Source organism: Oncorhynchus mykiss, chromosome 2 (genome assembly GCF_057628025.1).
Source record: "Oncorhynchus mykiss isolate SJ-2025 chromosome 2, ASM5762802v1, whole genome shotgun sequence".
Taxonomy (NCBI): domain Eukaryota; kingdom Metazoa; phylum Chordata; class Actinopteri; order Salmoniformes; family Salmonidae; genus Oncorhynchus; species Oncorhynchus mykiss.
In genome coordinates this window covers 21212092-21228816 of record NC_143023.1, presented here as the reverse complement: position 1 = coordinate 21228816, position 16725 = coordinate 21212092, and the positions used below count along the sequence as shown (strand labels likewise).

General features: G+C 44.5%; 1 protein-coding gene across 2 annotated transcripts in view; it reads right to left on the bottom strand.

The window, feature by feature from the left end:
- The window catches only part of LOC110537757 (transmembrane protein 145), a 32140-nt gene that overhangs the window by 7087 nt on the left and 8328 nt on the right, over window positions 1-16725 (bottom strand). For both annotated transcript variants that reach the window (XM_036942162.2, XM_036942152.2), the window contains exons 2-10: window positions 11411-11485; window positions 10587-10664; window positions 9696-9782; window positions 8053-8154; window positions 4836-4920; window positions 4157-4228; window positions 2787-2855; window positions 2368-2448; window positions 750-828 (exon numbers count right to left, since the gene is read on the bottom strand). In XM_036942162.2, the coding sequence (XP_036798057.1) occupies window positions 750-828; window positions 2368-2448; window positions 2787-2855; window positions 4157-4228; window positions 4836-4920; window positions 8053-8154; window positions 9696-9782; window positions 10587-10664; window positions 11411-11485 (728 nt within the window). The remainder of the gene's footprint in view (window positions 1-749; window positions 829-2367; window positions 2449-2786; window positions 2856-4156; window positions 4229-4835; window positions 4921-8052; window positions 8155-9695; window positions 9783-10586; window positions 10665-11410; window positions 11486-16725) is intronic.

Here is a 16725-nt window from a genome sequence, read left to right as displayed (position 1 = left end):
GTTAGAAGAAGTACGACAGAAAGAGACTGGGCTACTGGTACGAGTTAGAAGGAGTAAGACAGAGAGAGACTGGGCTACTGGTACGAGTTAGAAGGAGTAAGACAGAGAGAGACTGGGCTACTGGTACGAGTTAGAAGGAGTAGGACAGAGAGAGACTGGGCTACTGGTACGAGTTAGAAGGAGTAGGACAGAGAGAGACTGGGCTACTGGTACGAGTTAGAAGGAGTAAGACAGAGAGAGACTGGGCTACTGGTATGAGTTAGAAGGAGTAAGACAGAGAGAGACTGGGCTACTGGTACGAGTTAGAAGGAGTAGGACAGAGAGAGACTGGGCTACTGGTACGAGTTAGAAGGAGTAGGACAGAGAGAGACTGGGCTACTGGTACGAGTTAGAAGGAGTAAGACAGAGAGAGACTGGGCTACTGGTACGAGTTAGAAGGAGTAAGACAGAGAGAGACTGGGCTACTGGTACGAGTTAGAAGGAGTAGGACAGAGAGAGACTGGGCTACTGGTACGAGTTAGAAGGAGTAAGACAGAGAGAGACTGGGCTACTGGTACGAGTTAGAAGGAGTAAGACAGAGAGAGTGGCTGGAGGATTTAATCCTGAGACACACTGTAAGCAGTGAACCTGTAATCCAGACAAGCAGTTAGACTGACATGTCCCCTAGGGTAGAGGGACAGCTACTGTAGCTCTGACCCTGAGACCATAGGTGAGATGGCCTGAGACACACACACAAACACACTCCCTACCTGGTGACAGTGAAGCCTTTTCCCAGCAGGATCAGCATCAGCAGGAACACCAGGAAACTGACAGAGAACAGTAATTTCCCTGGAGAGAGAGAGAGAGATGGGAAGAAAATGAGAACCCCACAGAGAGTGAAAGAAAGGTTACTGTAAGTAGGTTATATTATCTGAATATGTAACATCATACCAGAACCTAAAATCAGGTCACTCACTCACTCCAGTACACGCTCACACACACTTGCAACACACACCCAAATAAGGACACACACATCTTCTCGTGTGCACTCTCTTACACTGCATGGGTTGTGTGGGAAAGTTTCTGCATTACGTCCTTTATCAGGGTGTTTCTGGATTACATCCTTTATCAGGGTGTTTCTTCATTACATCCTTCATCAGGGTGATTCTGCATTACGTCCTTTATCAGGGTGTTTCTGGATTACATCCTTTATCAGGGTGTTTCTGCATTACATCCTTTATCAGGGTGTTTCTGGATTACATCCTTTATCAGGGTGTTTCTTCATTACATCCTTCATCAGGGTGATTCTGCATTACGTCCTTTATCAGGGTGTTTCTGGATTACATCCTTTATCAGGGTGTTTCTGCATTACATCCTTTATCAGGGTGTTTCTTCATTACATCCTTTATCAGGGTGTTTCTGCATTACATCCTTTACCTGGGTGTTTCTTAATTACATCCTTTATCAGGGTGTTTCTGCATTACATCCTTTATCAGGGTGTTTCTGCATTACATCCTTTATCAGGGTGTTTCTGCATTACATCCTTCATCAGGGTGTTTCTGCATTACATCCTTCATCAGGGTGTTTCTGCATTACATTCTTTATCAGGGTGTTTCTGCATTACATCCTTCATCAGGGTGATTCTGCATTACATTCTTTATCAGGGTGTTTCTGCATTACATCCTTCATCAGGGTGTTTCTGCATTACATCCTTCATCAGGGTGTTTCTGCATTACATTCTTTATCAGGGTGTTTCTGCATTACATCCTTCATCAGGGTGATTCTGCATTACATTCTTTATCAGGGTGTTTCTGCATTACATCCTTTATCAGGGTGTTTCTGCATTACATCCTTTATCAGGGTGTTTCTGCATTACATTCTTTATCAGGGTGTTTCTGCATTACATCCTTCATCAGGGTGATTCTGCATTACATTCTTTATCAGGGTGTTTCTGCATTACATCCTTCATCAGGGTGATTCTGCATTACATCCTTTATCAGGGTGTTTCTGCATTACATCCTTTATCAGGGTGTTTCTGCATTACATTCTTTATCAGGGTGTTTCTGCATTACATCCTTCATCAGGGTGATTCTGCATTACATCCTTTATCAGGGTGATTCTGCATTACATCCTTTATCAGGGTGATTCTGCATTACATCCTTTATCAGGGTGATTCTGCATTACATCCTTCATCAGGGTGTTTCTGGATTACATTCTTTATCAGGGTGTTTCTGGATGACATCTATTATCAGGGTGTTTCTGCATTACATCCTTCATCAGGGTGTTTCTGGATTACATTCTTTATCAGGGTGTTTCTGGATGACATCTATTATCAGGGTGTTTCTGCATTACATCCTTTATCAGGGTGTTTGTGATGATCATGCTCACCCATTATCTTGAGACTGCCGTTGCCCACTCCATCTCTGGCATACAGGCCCCAGTAGATACAGTGGAACAGAAGGCTAACAACTGAGGGGAGGAGGAGGGAGGAGAGGGAGAGACAGAGAGAGGGATATTTCACTGTTCTGCACTGCAGAGCTGCATATAGCAGCAGCAGTCCTACCCTATACAGAGACAGGGAGCTATCTGTATGGTGCTGAAGCAGTGGTTAATATCTATGATAATCAGAAGGAGTCATTACCATGTCTGAGATGTCAACGACTGCAGTGTGTGAGTCAGGTTGCGATGCTGCTGCAATCGGCTGTGTGTGTGAGTGTGAGTGTGAGTGAGAGAGAGAGATAGAGAAAGAGAGAGAGAGAGAGAGTGAGAGAGAGTGAGAGAGAGTGAGAGATGTGGTCCACACTCACCCTCTACACCAGCCGCAGTCATAAACATCTTATATGTCGTATGGAGAAGCTGCCTTCCCTTCAGATTATCTAGGAGAGATAGAGAAAGATAGAGAGACAAATAAAGAGATATATGAAGAGGAGAGAGATATGAAGAGAGAGAGACAGATGAAGAGGAGAGAGATATGAAGAGAGAGAGAGACAGATGAAGAGGAGAGATATGAAGAGAGAGAGACAGATGAAGAGGAGAGAGATATGAAGAGAGAGAGAGACAGATGAAGAGGAGAGAGATATGAAGAGGAGAAAGGAGAGACAGATGAAGAGGAGAGAGATATGAAGAGGAGTGAGAGAGAGAGACATATGAAGAGGAAAGAGAGAGACAGATGAAGAGGAGAGAGATATGAAGAGGAGCGAGAGAGAGAGAGAGATGAAGAGGAGAGAGATATGAAGAGGAGCGAGAGAGAGAGATGAAGAGGAGAGAGATATGAAGAGGAGAGAGAGAGAGAGATGAAGAGGAGAGAGATATGAAGAGGAAAGAGAGAGACAGATGAAGAGGAGAGAGATATGAAGAGGAGCGAGAGAGAGACAGATGAAGAGGAGAGAGATATGAAGAGGAGCGAGAGAGAGAGAGAGAGAGATGAAGAGGAGAGAGATATGAAGAGGAAAGAGAGACAGATGAAGAGGAGAGAGATATGAAGAGGAGCGAGAGAGAGAGACAGATGAAGAGGAGAGAGATGAAGAGGAGCGAGAGAGAGACAGATGAAGAGGAGAGATATGAAGAGGAAAGAGTGAGACATGAAAAAGAAAAGAGAGCAGTGGGTTAGAGGGGAAAGATGCAGTGACAGAGACACAAAAACAGAGATGGTAATGTAAAGAGAAGGATAGGGAATGAGAGGGAGGGGAGTGGTGTATTAGGCATTAGTATGTGCAGCAGGAGTCTGTGTGTTTGTAGACATATGGGCTGTATTATCTGAGAAGATACTCTCCATATTGTAACTCTGTCACATCTGCCTTCCCTTCATCTGCCCCACTTTACTTTCCCTGGCTACATGTTCAGCCCTAATGACAAGTTCCTCCACCAGAGAGGGGCCACTCTTCCCTCATTTCAGAAAGACATGCCCCCATGACTCCATAATGACAAGCTCTATTCCTCTACTCTTTGTCTTCATTCCAGAAAGGCAGGCGCTTTTCACACCCCTTCCCTCCTCCCAGAAAGGACTAGCACTTAAGGCTAGTGTAATTCTGACGTTTGGTGCATTGATGCATTAATGCCAATGAGACATTTGTGTGAAGATGGGAGTTAAGAGCAGAGATCTCAGGTTAGGATTGGCTGCTAAGAGCTTTTCTGGTGTGAGGAAGACGTGATCTGATCTTGTTCCTCAGGCACTTACAGGCAAAATAACATGAGAGGATGAAGACCAGGGAGAAGATAACCAGGAACGTGATGTCAGTTTCCAGGATCCCTGAGAATAGAGGAATGCGGTTAGGGAGAGGTAGAGAGAGGTAGAGAAATGGAGTGCGAAAGCAAGAGAGAGAGAGAGAAATGGGGAGCGAAAGTGAAAGAGAGAGAGAGGCAGATAGAGGGTGTGAGATGGTGATGAGAGAGGGGGAGGGAGGGAGAGGAACAGAGAGAGTGACAGAAAGAGAGAGAGGCACAGAGGGTGTGAGATGGTGATTGAGAGAGGGGGCGGGAGAGGAACAGAGAGGGTGACAGAAAGAGAGAGAGGCACATAGAGGGTGTGAGATGGTGATGAGAGAGGGGGAGGGAGGGAGAGGAACAGAGAGAGTGACAGAAAGAGAGAGAGGCACATAGAGGGTGTGAGATGGTGATGAGAGAGGGGGAGGGAGGGAGAGGAACAGAGAGGGTGACAGAAAGAGAGAGATTAATATTGTAATTTTCTAAACTGCGTTTCCTTTTTACCCATTCCGCTCATGTTAATCCATCATCATTAATTCATTCATCCATTCCTTCGTTGTAATAATTTGTTCATTTTAATATGCTTTATTGGCCGTGTTAAATAGTGTTGGACGAGCCATTAACGTTCATTCTGTAATCTGTGTCGTTCTCACCAAACTCGTCTGCAGAGAAATGCTGTGTCCAGAAAGACTGGCCATTGGTCAGCTTCATCTCATACTCCAGCTGCAAACCTTCCCCCTGAGACACAGAGACGGAGAGGGAGAGAGAGAGACAGAGGAAGAGAGCGGGGAGTTAGATGGAGCGACAGTGAGCGCACAAAGAGCTCATTTCACAGAGAAGAGTTCAAAGCCTCTGGAGTTTGTGTTGTTGTGCTGTAAGTGAGAGAATAAAACCTTTGATTTCATCTGCCAGCCAAGACTCGATCTCAGTACCTCCATCAGAAGAGTGAGGAGCATGAACCGTGCACTGTCACAAAATCAATACTAGCCAGGCAGGACTGGGAGAGAGGGAGAGAGAACTTGAGAGACAGAACAGTGAGAGGAGACAGGCAGGATTGGGAGAGAAGGAAAGAGACAGAGAACAGTGAGAGGAGACAGACAGGACTGGGTTGGAGGGAGAGAGACAGAACGGTGAGAAGAGACAGACAGGACTGGGTTGGAGGGAGAGAGACAGAGAACAGTGAGAGGAGACAGGCAGGACTGGGAGAGAAGGAAAGAGACAGAGAACAGTGAGAGGAGACAGGCAGGACTGGGAGAGAAGGAAAGAGACAGAGAACAGTGAGAGGAGACAGACAGGACTGGGTTGGAGGGAGCGAGAGAGAGCAGTGAGAAGAGACAGACAGGACTGGGTTGGAGGGAGAGAGACAGAGAGCAGTGATAGGAGACAGACAGGACTGGGTTGGAGGGAGAGAGACAGAGAGCAGTGAGAGGAGACAGACAGGACTGGGTTGGAGGGAGAGAGACAGAGAACAGTGAGAAGAGACAGACAGGACTGGGTTGGAAGGAGAGAGACAGAGAAGTGAGAAGAGACAGACAGGACTGGGAGAGAAGGAAAGAGACAGAGAGCAGTGAGAAGAGAGACAGGACTGGGAGAGAAGGAGAGAGACAGAGAGCAGTGAGAAGAGAGACAGACAGGACTGGGTTGGAGGGAGAGAGACAGAGAGCAGTGAGAAGAGACAGAGAGCAGTGAGAGGAGACAGACAGGTTCTGGGTTGGAGGGAGAAAGACAGAGCAGTGAGAGGAGACAGACAGGACTGGGAGAGAAGGAGAGAGACAGAGAGCAGTGAGATTAGAGACAGTACTGGGAGAGAAGGAGAGAGACAGAGAGCAGTGAGAAGAGAGACAGGACTGGGAGAGAAGGAGAGAGACAGAGAGCAGTGAGAAGAGAGACAGGGCTGGGAGAGAAGGAGAGAGAGAGAGCAGTGAGAAGAGAGACAGGACTGGGAGAGAAGGAGAGAGACAGAGAGCAGTGAGAAGAGAGACAGGACTGGGAGAGAAGGAGAGAGACAGAGAGCAGTGAGAAGAGAGACAGGACTGGGAGAGAAGGAGAGAGAGAGAGCAGTGAGAAGAGAGACAGGACTGGGAGAGAAGGAGAGAGACAGAGAGCAGTGAGAAGAGAGACAGGACTGGGAGAGAAGGAGAGAGACAGAGAGCAGTGAGAAGAGACAGAGAGCAGTGAGAGGAGACAGACAGGTTCTGGGTTGGAGGGAGAGAGACAGAGCAGTGAGAGGAGACAGACAGGACTGGGAGAGAAGGAGAGAGACAGAGAGCAGTGAGAATAGAGACAGGACTGGGAGAGAAGGAGAGAGACAGAGAGCAGTGAGAAGAGAGACAGGACTGGGGGAGAAGGAGAGAGACAGAGAGCAGTGAGAAGAGAGACAGGACTGGGAGAGAAGGAGAGAGACAGAGAGCAGTGAGAAGAGAGACAGGACTGGGAGAGAAGGAGAAAGAGAGAGCAGTGAGAAGAGACAGACAGAGCAGTGAGAGGAGACAGACAGGTTCTGGGTTGGAGGGAGAAAGACAGAGCAGTGAGAGGAGACAGACAGGACTGGGAGAGAAGGAGAGAGACAGAGAGCAGTGAGAAGAGAGACAGGACTGGGAGAGAAGGAGAGAGACATAGAGCAGTGAGAAGAGAGACAGGACTGGGAGAGAAGGAGAGAGAGAGAGCAGTGAGAAGAGAGACAGGACTGGGAGAGAAGGAGAAAGACAGAGAGCAATGAGAGGAGACTAACAGGACTGGGAGAGAAGGAGACAGACAGAGAGCAGTGAGAGGAGAAAGTGACACAGAGAAAGAAGGCCAGAGTAAAGGAGAGATTCAAAGAGTGGGTGAACAAGAAAGAGTAAAAATGAGAGAAAGAGGTGAAGAGAAAAACAGAGAGAGTGACAGACGCTCCAGAGATAGTAAGAAATGAGAGAGGGTGGAAGGCGTGTATTATATTGGCAGTGTGCAGGCGAGGTAAGGCTGGGTGAGATGGGGAGAGTCCCTGGGGCCATGTGGGCCGGAGACAGAGTTTTAGCTTCAGTCCTACACCATTAGGCATCATGTCCGTCAACAGCCCTCCACTTGCTGCCGTGACAACACAACACACTCTCCAGGAAACATCCACTTCAATCCTGTCTGTCCCTATTCACAAACACTCACTCTCTACTAACATCACTACACTGCCAGTCAGTGTGTGGATACACTGGCTCTGCAACCACACACACACATACAGATGCAGACACTTGCGACACACACTTGTGCATCGATATGCCCACACAAAAGCATGCAAGCACGCATACAGACAAGATCTACACTGAGTATACCAAACATTAGGAACACCTTCCTAATATTGAGTTGTACCCTCAGCCCCCCCCCCCCTCTCAATTCGTTGAGGCATGGGCTCTACAAGGTGTCGAAAGCTTTCCACATGGATGCAGGCCCATGTTGACTCCAATGATTCCCACAGTTGTGTCACGTTGGCTGGATGTCTTTAGGGTGGTGAACCATTCTTGATACACACAGGAAACTGTTGAGTGTGAAAAACCCTGCACAATCAATTTTTGCCTTCTGAATGGCACACAATCCATGTCTCAGTTGTCTCAAGGCTTAAAAATCCTTTAACCTGTCCCATCTGCTTCATCTACACTGATTGAAGTGGATTTAACAGGTGACATCAATAAGGGATCATAGCTTTCACCTGGATTCACCTGGTCAGTCTGTCATGGAAAGAGCAGGTGTTCTTAATGTTTTGTACACTCAGTGTATGTTAATCTGTGAGTATATTTGTTGTGTGTGTGTGGAGGGGGGGGGGGGGGTGTATACGTGTGCGGGAGGTGTGTGTCATCAGTGTAACAAGCCATCAGTGAGAAGTGAAAGGTCAGTGCTCACCCCACACTTGCTGAGAGCGATGTACCACCATCTCTCCCTCACCGAGCGGAAACTACGACCTCCCACACAACTCAGCACCTCCTCATCTCCCTCTCCTTCCACCTTAGAGACAGAGACAGCAGAAACAGAGACAGAAGAGAGAGTTGATATATTAATAGAGAAGACGCTCACACACTCAAAAACACATTGAATCAACACATCCTAACACATTTCCAAAGAAGGAGTTACACCCAGACCCCTCTGTCTCACATACACACACTCCTCACACCTCAAAATAGCTATTTTAGTTAAAAACTAAAAACAACCACAGTCCCATAGGCAAACATACAAGACAAGCCCACATATACAGTGCCTTCAGAAAGTGTTAATACCACTTGACATATTACATTTAGTTGTGTTACAGCCTGAATTAAAAATGGTTACCAGTCTCCCAGTCTTACCAGTCTCCCAGTCTTACCAGTCTCCCAGTGCCTGCCACTGAAAAGCATCCCCATGGCATGAGTCTGACATCACCATGCTTCACAGTAGGTGTTAGACGGGTGATGAGTTGTGCCTGGTTTTCTCCAGACGTAGCACTTTGCATTCAGGCAAAATAGTTCCATTTTTATCTCAGACTTTTTGTCTCATAGAATCTTTTGTCTTATGATCTCAGTCTTTCATGTGCCTTTTTGTAAACTAGAGTTGTGCTGTCATGTGCCTTTTTCTCAGGAGTGGCTTCCGTCTGGCCACCCCCTCTAAACCCAGATTGGTAAAATGCTGTAGAACCTTCAAACTCTGGACCTCAAAGCCAGTTCCAATGCATTTTTTTCTTATTTTCCTTTAATCAGGGACTGATTTAGACCTGGGACACCAAGCGGGTAAAATTAATTATCAGGTAGAACAGAAAACCAGCAGGCCCAGGACCTCGTAGGGGAAGAGTTGAATACCCCTGCTGTAGAGAGTTGTCCTTCTGGCAGGTTATCCCATCTCAGCCAAGGAACTCTGTAGTTCTGTCAGAGTGGTCAATGGGTTTTTGGTCTCCTCCCTGACCAAGGTCCTTCTTACCCGATTGCTCAGTTTGGTTGGACAGCCTGCTCTAGGCAGAGTCTGGGTAGATCCATATTTTTCCCCATTTCCCAATGATTGGAGACCACTGTGCTCTTGGAACCTTTCAACACTAGAAATTGTTTTATACCCTTGCCCAGATATATGCCTCATCACTATTCTCTCTTGGAGCTCTACGGACAGTTCCCTGGACTTCATGGTATAGTTTTTGCTCTGTCATGCACTGTCAACTGTGGGATCTTATACAGAAAGGTGCATTTCTAAATCATGTCCAAACTATTTTATTGGCCACAGGTGGACTCCAATCAAGTTGTAGCAACATCTCAAGTATGATCAGAGGAAACGGAATGCGCCTGAACTCAGTTTGGAGTGTCATAGCAAAGGGGTGTGATATTTCATTTTCAATAAATTTACAAAACATTTCTAAAAACATGTTTTCACTTTGTCATCATGTGGTATGTGTGTATTTTTATATTTAATCTATTTCATTTTGAATTCAGGCTGTAACACAACAAAATGTGGAATAAGTCAATGGGTATGAATACTTTCTGAAGGCTCTGTATAAGACAGAGAGCTGTAGAGGTTGTCCATGTTCTTACCACACAGCCAGACCAGGTGTAGCGTGTGGTCAGGTTGATAACCTGGTTATTCTCTGGTCTCAACACCGCCTCCTTCTGGTAGCAGTCCTGCGGTCAAGAAATACGGTCAAGAATAATAAAGAAACTGTGTCATACACACATCACATTATGCACAGGTACTGGACGAACTAACCACTAATAGGTACTGGACGAACTAACCACTAATAGGTACTGGACGAACTAACCACTAATAGGTACTGGACGAACTAACCATAGAAATATATTGAATAGAAAGGGAATCGCCATTCAAGTCAATGATGGCATAATCAGTGGACTGGCAGACATTTTGAGTGCACCCATAGTTGGTATTAGATAGAACGTCTCAAGAAGAAAAGGACTCCCGTGGGTCTTGCGGGATTCCATCAGGAATCCTCGAGGCCGGTGTCGGCGCACCGCTGGAGCCGCGCCTCAAGGGGGGGGGGGTACTGTCACGAATTCTACCGAAGTCGGCTCCTCTCCTTGTTCGTTCGGCGATCAACGTCACCGGCTTTCTAGCCATCGCCGCTCCATTTTTCAGATTTCCATTTGTCTTGTTCCATACACACCTGGTTTTCATTTCCCCAATCTACTTGTATTTAACCCTCTGTTTCCCATCATGTTTTGTGTGTGATTGTTTTCATGTTAGGTGGTGTTAGTTTACGCACTCTACTTTTATGTTCCGTTTTTTGAGCGCGTTTTATTCATATAGTGCTCTCGTTTTTTTGGAACTAGAATATTAGTGCTCCTTTTCATTATAATCTACTCTCCTGCACTTGACTTCGCCTCCAATACACCATCCTGACACACACATATATATACACACAGAAAGACACACACACACACCAAGCATGACACAGAGTAGTGGTTTCTCACCTTGTCTGGCTTCTTGTACACAGCTGGCCACTGAGAGCTGTCATCAAAGTAGAGCAATATATTCTGACAGCATCGCGACTAAAGAGGAGAGAGAGAATGGAGGAGGGAAGGAAGGGGAAAGGGGAGTGGGAAAGGGGGCCTAAGATTAATACAAGACTGCCTCAAAGTCTGCAGGCCACTAACAGCAACCAGAGTGACACAGAAAGGAGGACAAAAAAAGAGGAGAAGATAGGGTAGAGGACAGGAGAGGGTAAATGTCTGGATAATATAACAGGAACAGACAAAGGTAGGTACAATTACCAAAGACAGAAAGAGTGATGAAATCAATTTAGAGGAGAGAAAGGGAGAGAATCAGTGAGGAGAGAGACAAGCGAGAGATGGACATAGAGATGGACATAGAGATGGACATAGAGGAATGATGAAGGATGATTTGTAAAACAAAGTTTGTCAGACAGAAAATAAGAAAATAATAGGGTACAGTGGGACAATGTGAGAGAGAGAGAGAGAGAGAGAGACAGAGAGAGACAGAGAGACAGAGGGACAGACAGACAGACAGACAGACAGACAGACAGGAAAGCAACTCACTAAGAGGGGGAGAGCCAACAATACTGATGGAACGGAATAAGAAAAGAATAGGGTACAGTGGGACAATATGAGAGAGAGAGAGAGAGAGAGAGGGAGAGAGAGGGAGAGAGAGGGGGGGGGGACAGACAGACAGACAGACAGGAAAGCAACTCACTAAGAGGGGGAGAGCCAACAATACTGATGGAACGGAATAAGAAAATAGAATGATAGATAGGGGGTCAGTTGTACTATAACCTGACCTTTTGGTAGCGGAACCGGAAGTCCAGACGTCCAAAATCAGTGAGAAAACAGAAGCGAGTAAGGAACAACCAGTCCTGTTTAGAGTGGGGAACCAGAGCCGGGCGAGGAGGATGAAGGAGAGAGGGGCATAGGGTAGAGAATGGGGAGAGAAGAGAGGGAGATGAAGGTGAGATGGGGAAGAGATCAGGAGAACCTGGCTGTAATATTCAACCAGCATCATACCAAGACATTGTGCTGATGGTATACAGTTCTTCACTGTCCTTCCATAAAGGCACTGCAGCAGGGTATCAGTCAATGGGCTGTGCTGCAGATGTAGGCTGACAGACACAGACACAGGCTGTATAGAATTGATCATTAATAAGGGATCGGTGTCCCTATACCGGGACGGTTGAGCTAATGTGAGCTAATGTTATTAGCAAAACCTAAGTAAGTAACAGCAAACTTTCCAGGACATAGACATGTCTTATATGAGCGAGCAGAAAGCTTAAATTTAGTAGCTACTGTAGCTATTACAGTGAAAATATACAATGCTATTGTTTGAGGACAGTGCACAACAACAACAAAAACGTATCACGACAACTGGTTTGATACATTCACCTCTGAAGGTAAATAATGTACTTACATTCAGTAATCTTGCTCTGATTATTCATCCGGAGGGTCCCAGAGATAAAATGTAGCATAGTTTTGTTTGATAAAATCCATTTTTATATTCAAATGTACAGTAAGAACTGGGTTCTACAGTTTGAACTCTTGCTGCCTCTGGCTCCACACCCACCCCGCCCGGCCATCTAGATGTGTGAAAGTTAGTGTACAAGCTAATGATCCATCATGTAGGACATTCCTGGGAGTGTGTAAACTTCCATTTTGTATTACCATATAATTTTTGTAAATTCTATATAATTAAGCACTTGAAAATGAATACATTTACCAATTTGGCACATTTGGGCAGACACATTTGGATCAATCTGAAACTTTGCACACACGCCGCTGCCATCTCGTGCACAAAATCTAAATTGCGCCTAAATTGCAATATTATATTATGGCCTTTCTCTTGCATTTCAAAAAATATTATCTTTTACCAGATCGAATGTGTTATATTATCCTACATTAATTTCAAATTTCCACAAACTTTAAAGTGTTTATTTTCAAATGGTATCAAGAATGCGCATATCCTTGCTTCAGGTCCAGAGCTACAGGCAGTTAGATTTGGGTATGTCATTTTAGGTGAAAATAGAGAAAGGGTAGGATCCTTAAGGGGTTTTAAACAACACAGAAAAAATTTAATTTACAGCTGCACTATATCTCATAGATAGAGAGCAAATCTGTAGCCATATGTCGGAGAGCAAGCCATCTGTAGTTAACAGTTAACACATTCAGCCATACAGTCCCAGTCAAAAATTTGGACACACCAACTCATTCATTGTTTTTTTTAAATGTATTTATTTTTACAATTTTCTACATTGTAGAATAATAGTGAAGACATCAAAACTATGAAAAAACACATATAGAATCATGTAGTAACCCAAAAAGTGTTAAACAAATCTAAATATATTTTATATTCTTTAAAGTAGCCACCCTTTGCATTGATGACAGCTTTGCAGACTCTTGGCATTCTCTCAACCAGCTTCATGAAGAATGATTTTCCAACAGTCTTGAAGGAGTTCCCACATACAGTGGGGCAAAAAAGTATATAGTCAGCCACCAATTGTGCAAGTTCTCCCACTTAAAAAGATGAGAGAGGCCTGTAATTTTCATCATAGGTACACTTCAACTATGACAGACAAAATGAGGACAAAAAATCCAGAAAATCACATTGTAGGATTTTTAATGAATTTATTTGCAAATTATGGTGGAAAATAAGTATTTGGTCAATAACAAAAGTTTATCTCAATACTTTGTTATATACCCTTTGTTGGCAATGACAGAGGTCAAACGTTTTCTGTAAGTCTTCACAAGGTTTTCACACACTGTTGCTGGTATTTTGGCCCATTCCACCATGCAGATGTCCTCTAGAGCAGTGATGTTTTGGGGCTGTTGCTGGTCAACACAGACTTTCAACTCCCTCCAAAGATTTTCTATGGGGTTGAGATCTGGAGACTGGCTAGGCCACTCCAGGACCTTGAAATGCTTCTTACGAAGCCACTCCTTCGTTGCCCGGGCTGTGTGTTTGGGATCATTGTCATGCTGAAAGACCCAGCCACGTTTCATCTTCAATGCCCTTGCTGATGGAAGGAGGTTTTCACTCAAAATCTCACAATACATGGCCCCATTCATTCTTTCCTTTACACTGATCAGTCGTCCTGGTCCCTTTGCAGAAAAACAGCCCCAAAGCATGATGTTTCCACCCCCATGCTTCACAGTAGGTATGGTGTTCTTTGGATACAACGCAGCATTCTTTGTCCTCCAAACACGACAAGTTGAGTTTTTACCAAAAAGTTATATTTTGGTTTCATCTGACCATATGACATTCTCCCAATCTTCTTCTGGATCATCCAAATGCTCTCTAGCAAACTTCAGACGGGCCTGGACATGTACTGGCTTAAGCAGGGGGACACGTCTGGCACTGCAGGATTTGAGTCCCTGGCAGATTTGAGTCCCTAGTGTGTTACTGATGGTAGGCTTTGTTACTTTGGTCCCAGCTCTCTGCAGGTCATTTACTAGGTCCCCCCGTGTGGTTCTGAGATTTTTGTTCATCGTTCTTGTTACCATTTTGACCCCACGGGGTGAGATCTTGTGTCAAGCCCCAGATCGAGGGAGATTATCAGTGGTCTTGTATGTCTTCCATTTCCTAATAATTGATTTCTTCAAACCAAGCTGCTTACCTATTGCAGATTCACTCTTCCCAGCCTGGTGCAGGTCTACAATTTTGCTTCTGGTATCCTTCTATAGCTCTTTGGTCTTGGCCATAGTGGAGTTTGGAGTGTGACTGTTTGAGGTTGTGGACAGGTGTCTTTTATACTGATAACAAGTTCAAACAGGTGCCATTAATACAGGTAACGAGTGGAGGACAGAGGAGCCTCTTAAAGAAGAAGTTACAGGTCTGCGAGAGCCAGAAATCTTGCTTGTTTGTAGGTGACCAAATACTTATTTTCCACCATAATTTGCAAATAAATTCATTAAAAATACTACAATGTGATTTTCTGGATTGTTTTTTTCTCATTTTGCCTGTCATAGTTGAAGTGTTGAAAATTACAGGCCTCTCTCATCTTTTTAAGTGGCAGAACTTGCACAATTGGTGGCTGACTAAATACTTTTTTTGCCCCACTGTATGCTGAGCACTTGTTACTCATCCCAAACCATCTCAATTGGGTTGAGGTCGGGTGATTATGGAGGCCAGGTCATCTGATGCACCACTCCATCACTCTCCTTCTTGGTCAATTTGCCCTTGTCATTGTCCTGTTGAAAAACAAATAATAGTCCCACTAAGGGCAAACCAGATGGGATGGCGTATCGCTGCAGAATGCTATGGTAGTCATGATGGTTAAGTGTGCCTTGAATTATAAATAAATCACTGACAGTGTCACCAACAAAGCACCCCCACACCATCACACCTCCTCCTCCATGCTTCACGGTGGGAACCACACATGCGGAGATTATCCGTTCACCTACTTTGCGTCTCACAAAGTCATGGTGGTTGGAACCAAACATCTCAAATTTGGACTCATCAGACCAAAGGACAGATTTCCACCAGTCTAAAGTCCATTGCTCGTGTTTCTCTTAGCCCAAGTAAGTCTCTTATTATTATTAGTGTCCTTTAGTAGTGGTTTCTTTGCAGCAATTCAACCATAATATTGACTTGGTCTTTTACCAAATAGGGCTATCTTCTGTATACCACCCCTACCTTGTCACAACACAACTGATTGGCTCAAAAGCATTAAGAATGAAATAAATTCCGCCAATGAACTTTTACCAAGGCACACCTGTTAATTGAAATGCATTCCATGTGACTACCTCATGAAGCTGGTTGAAAGAATGCCAAGAGTGTGAAAAAGCTGTCCTCAAGGCAAAGAGTGGCTACTTTGAAGAATCTCAAATATAAAATATATTTTGTGTTATTTCATAGTTTTGATGTCTTCACTACTATTCTGCAATGTAGAAAATCGTAAAAAATAAAGAAACCCCTTGAATGAGTAGATGTGTCCAAACTTTTGACTGGTACTGTATATCAAGAGGTCTAACTTCCAGACCTGCTGAAGCATACAGTACTACATACTGCACTTCAATGTATTGTATTGTCCTAGGCTAAAGGTGTATCCATGACTACAGAGCAGTCACAAAGGAGGAGAGGTGGTGGGGCTGGAGACCTGGGGTATATCATATGACTGCCCAAGGACTGTGAAAGACCCCCTTGTTAGGCTCAGACACAAACACACCAAACCTCCATTCCCCCATTATTGTCATAGCAACTGCCACATGCTGCCTGAGTTTGCAGCTGCCATAGAAACCATGAAAGTCACTGCACTCACTCAGAAATACACACACTCCTTTCTACTTCCTCCTCTCTTTCACACACACACACACACACACACACACACAACCCCGTAAATGAATCTGTGTTTCTGTGTTGCACGGACAAATTAATCTAATTTTAGACAATTCCTTAACGTCTTTCCATTTGTATTGACCATCTCTCTCGTTCTAGCCGTCTTTCTGTATCTATGACCTCTTCTTCGATTTGGCTGGGCTGTTTGAGGCCTGATGTTTTCAGTTGCTGATCACTTCCAGCCATGCAGTCCTGTCTTACCCTGGTCATACTCAGTAAGGAAATAGAGTCCAACAACAGTGTTTCTGAGTTCTGTCTTACCCTGTTCTTACCCAATAAGGTAGAAATGGTCATCAAAATTGTTAAAAGGTCCAAAGAAATTATATTCCCCTTAAATGCAACAGTTGAACAATGGATGAAGATACTCCAAACTTTTTAAATCTTTATAATCCATCAGATATTGAACTTTAGCACATCATGAATGGAGTTCTGGCATTTTGGTGGGAATTCAGCTATATATACATTTTCTTACTGTATCAGATATTTTTTATATATATTTTGTGTTCAAATGAAGACAATTATATGTGACATATTTGCATAAATACACCATGTATATTTGCATCTATGAATAAATTAACATAAGGAGAGTAACAGGGCTGCAACCACCAAAAACTTGCTCTGTCTACCCTACCTGCAGTCACCTGTGCTGTCTACCCTACCTGCAGTCACCTGTGCTGTCTACCCTACCTGCAGTCACCTGCTCTGTCTACCCTACCTGCAGTCACCTGCTCTGTCTACCCTACCTGCAGTCACCTGTGCTGTCTACCCTAC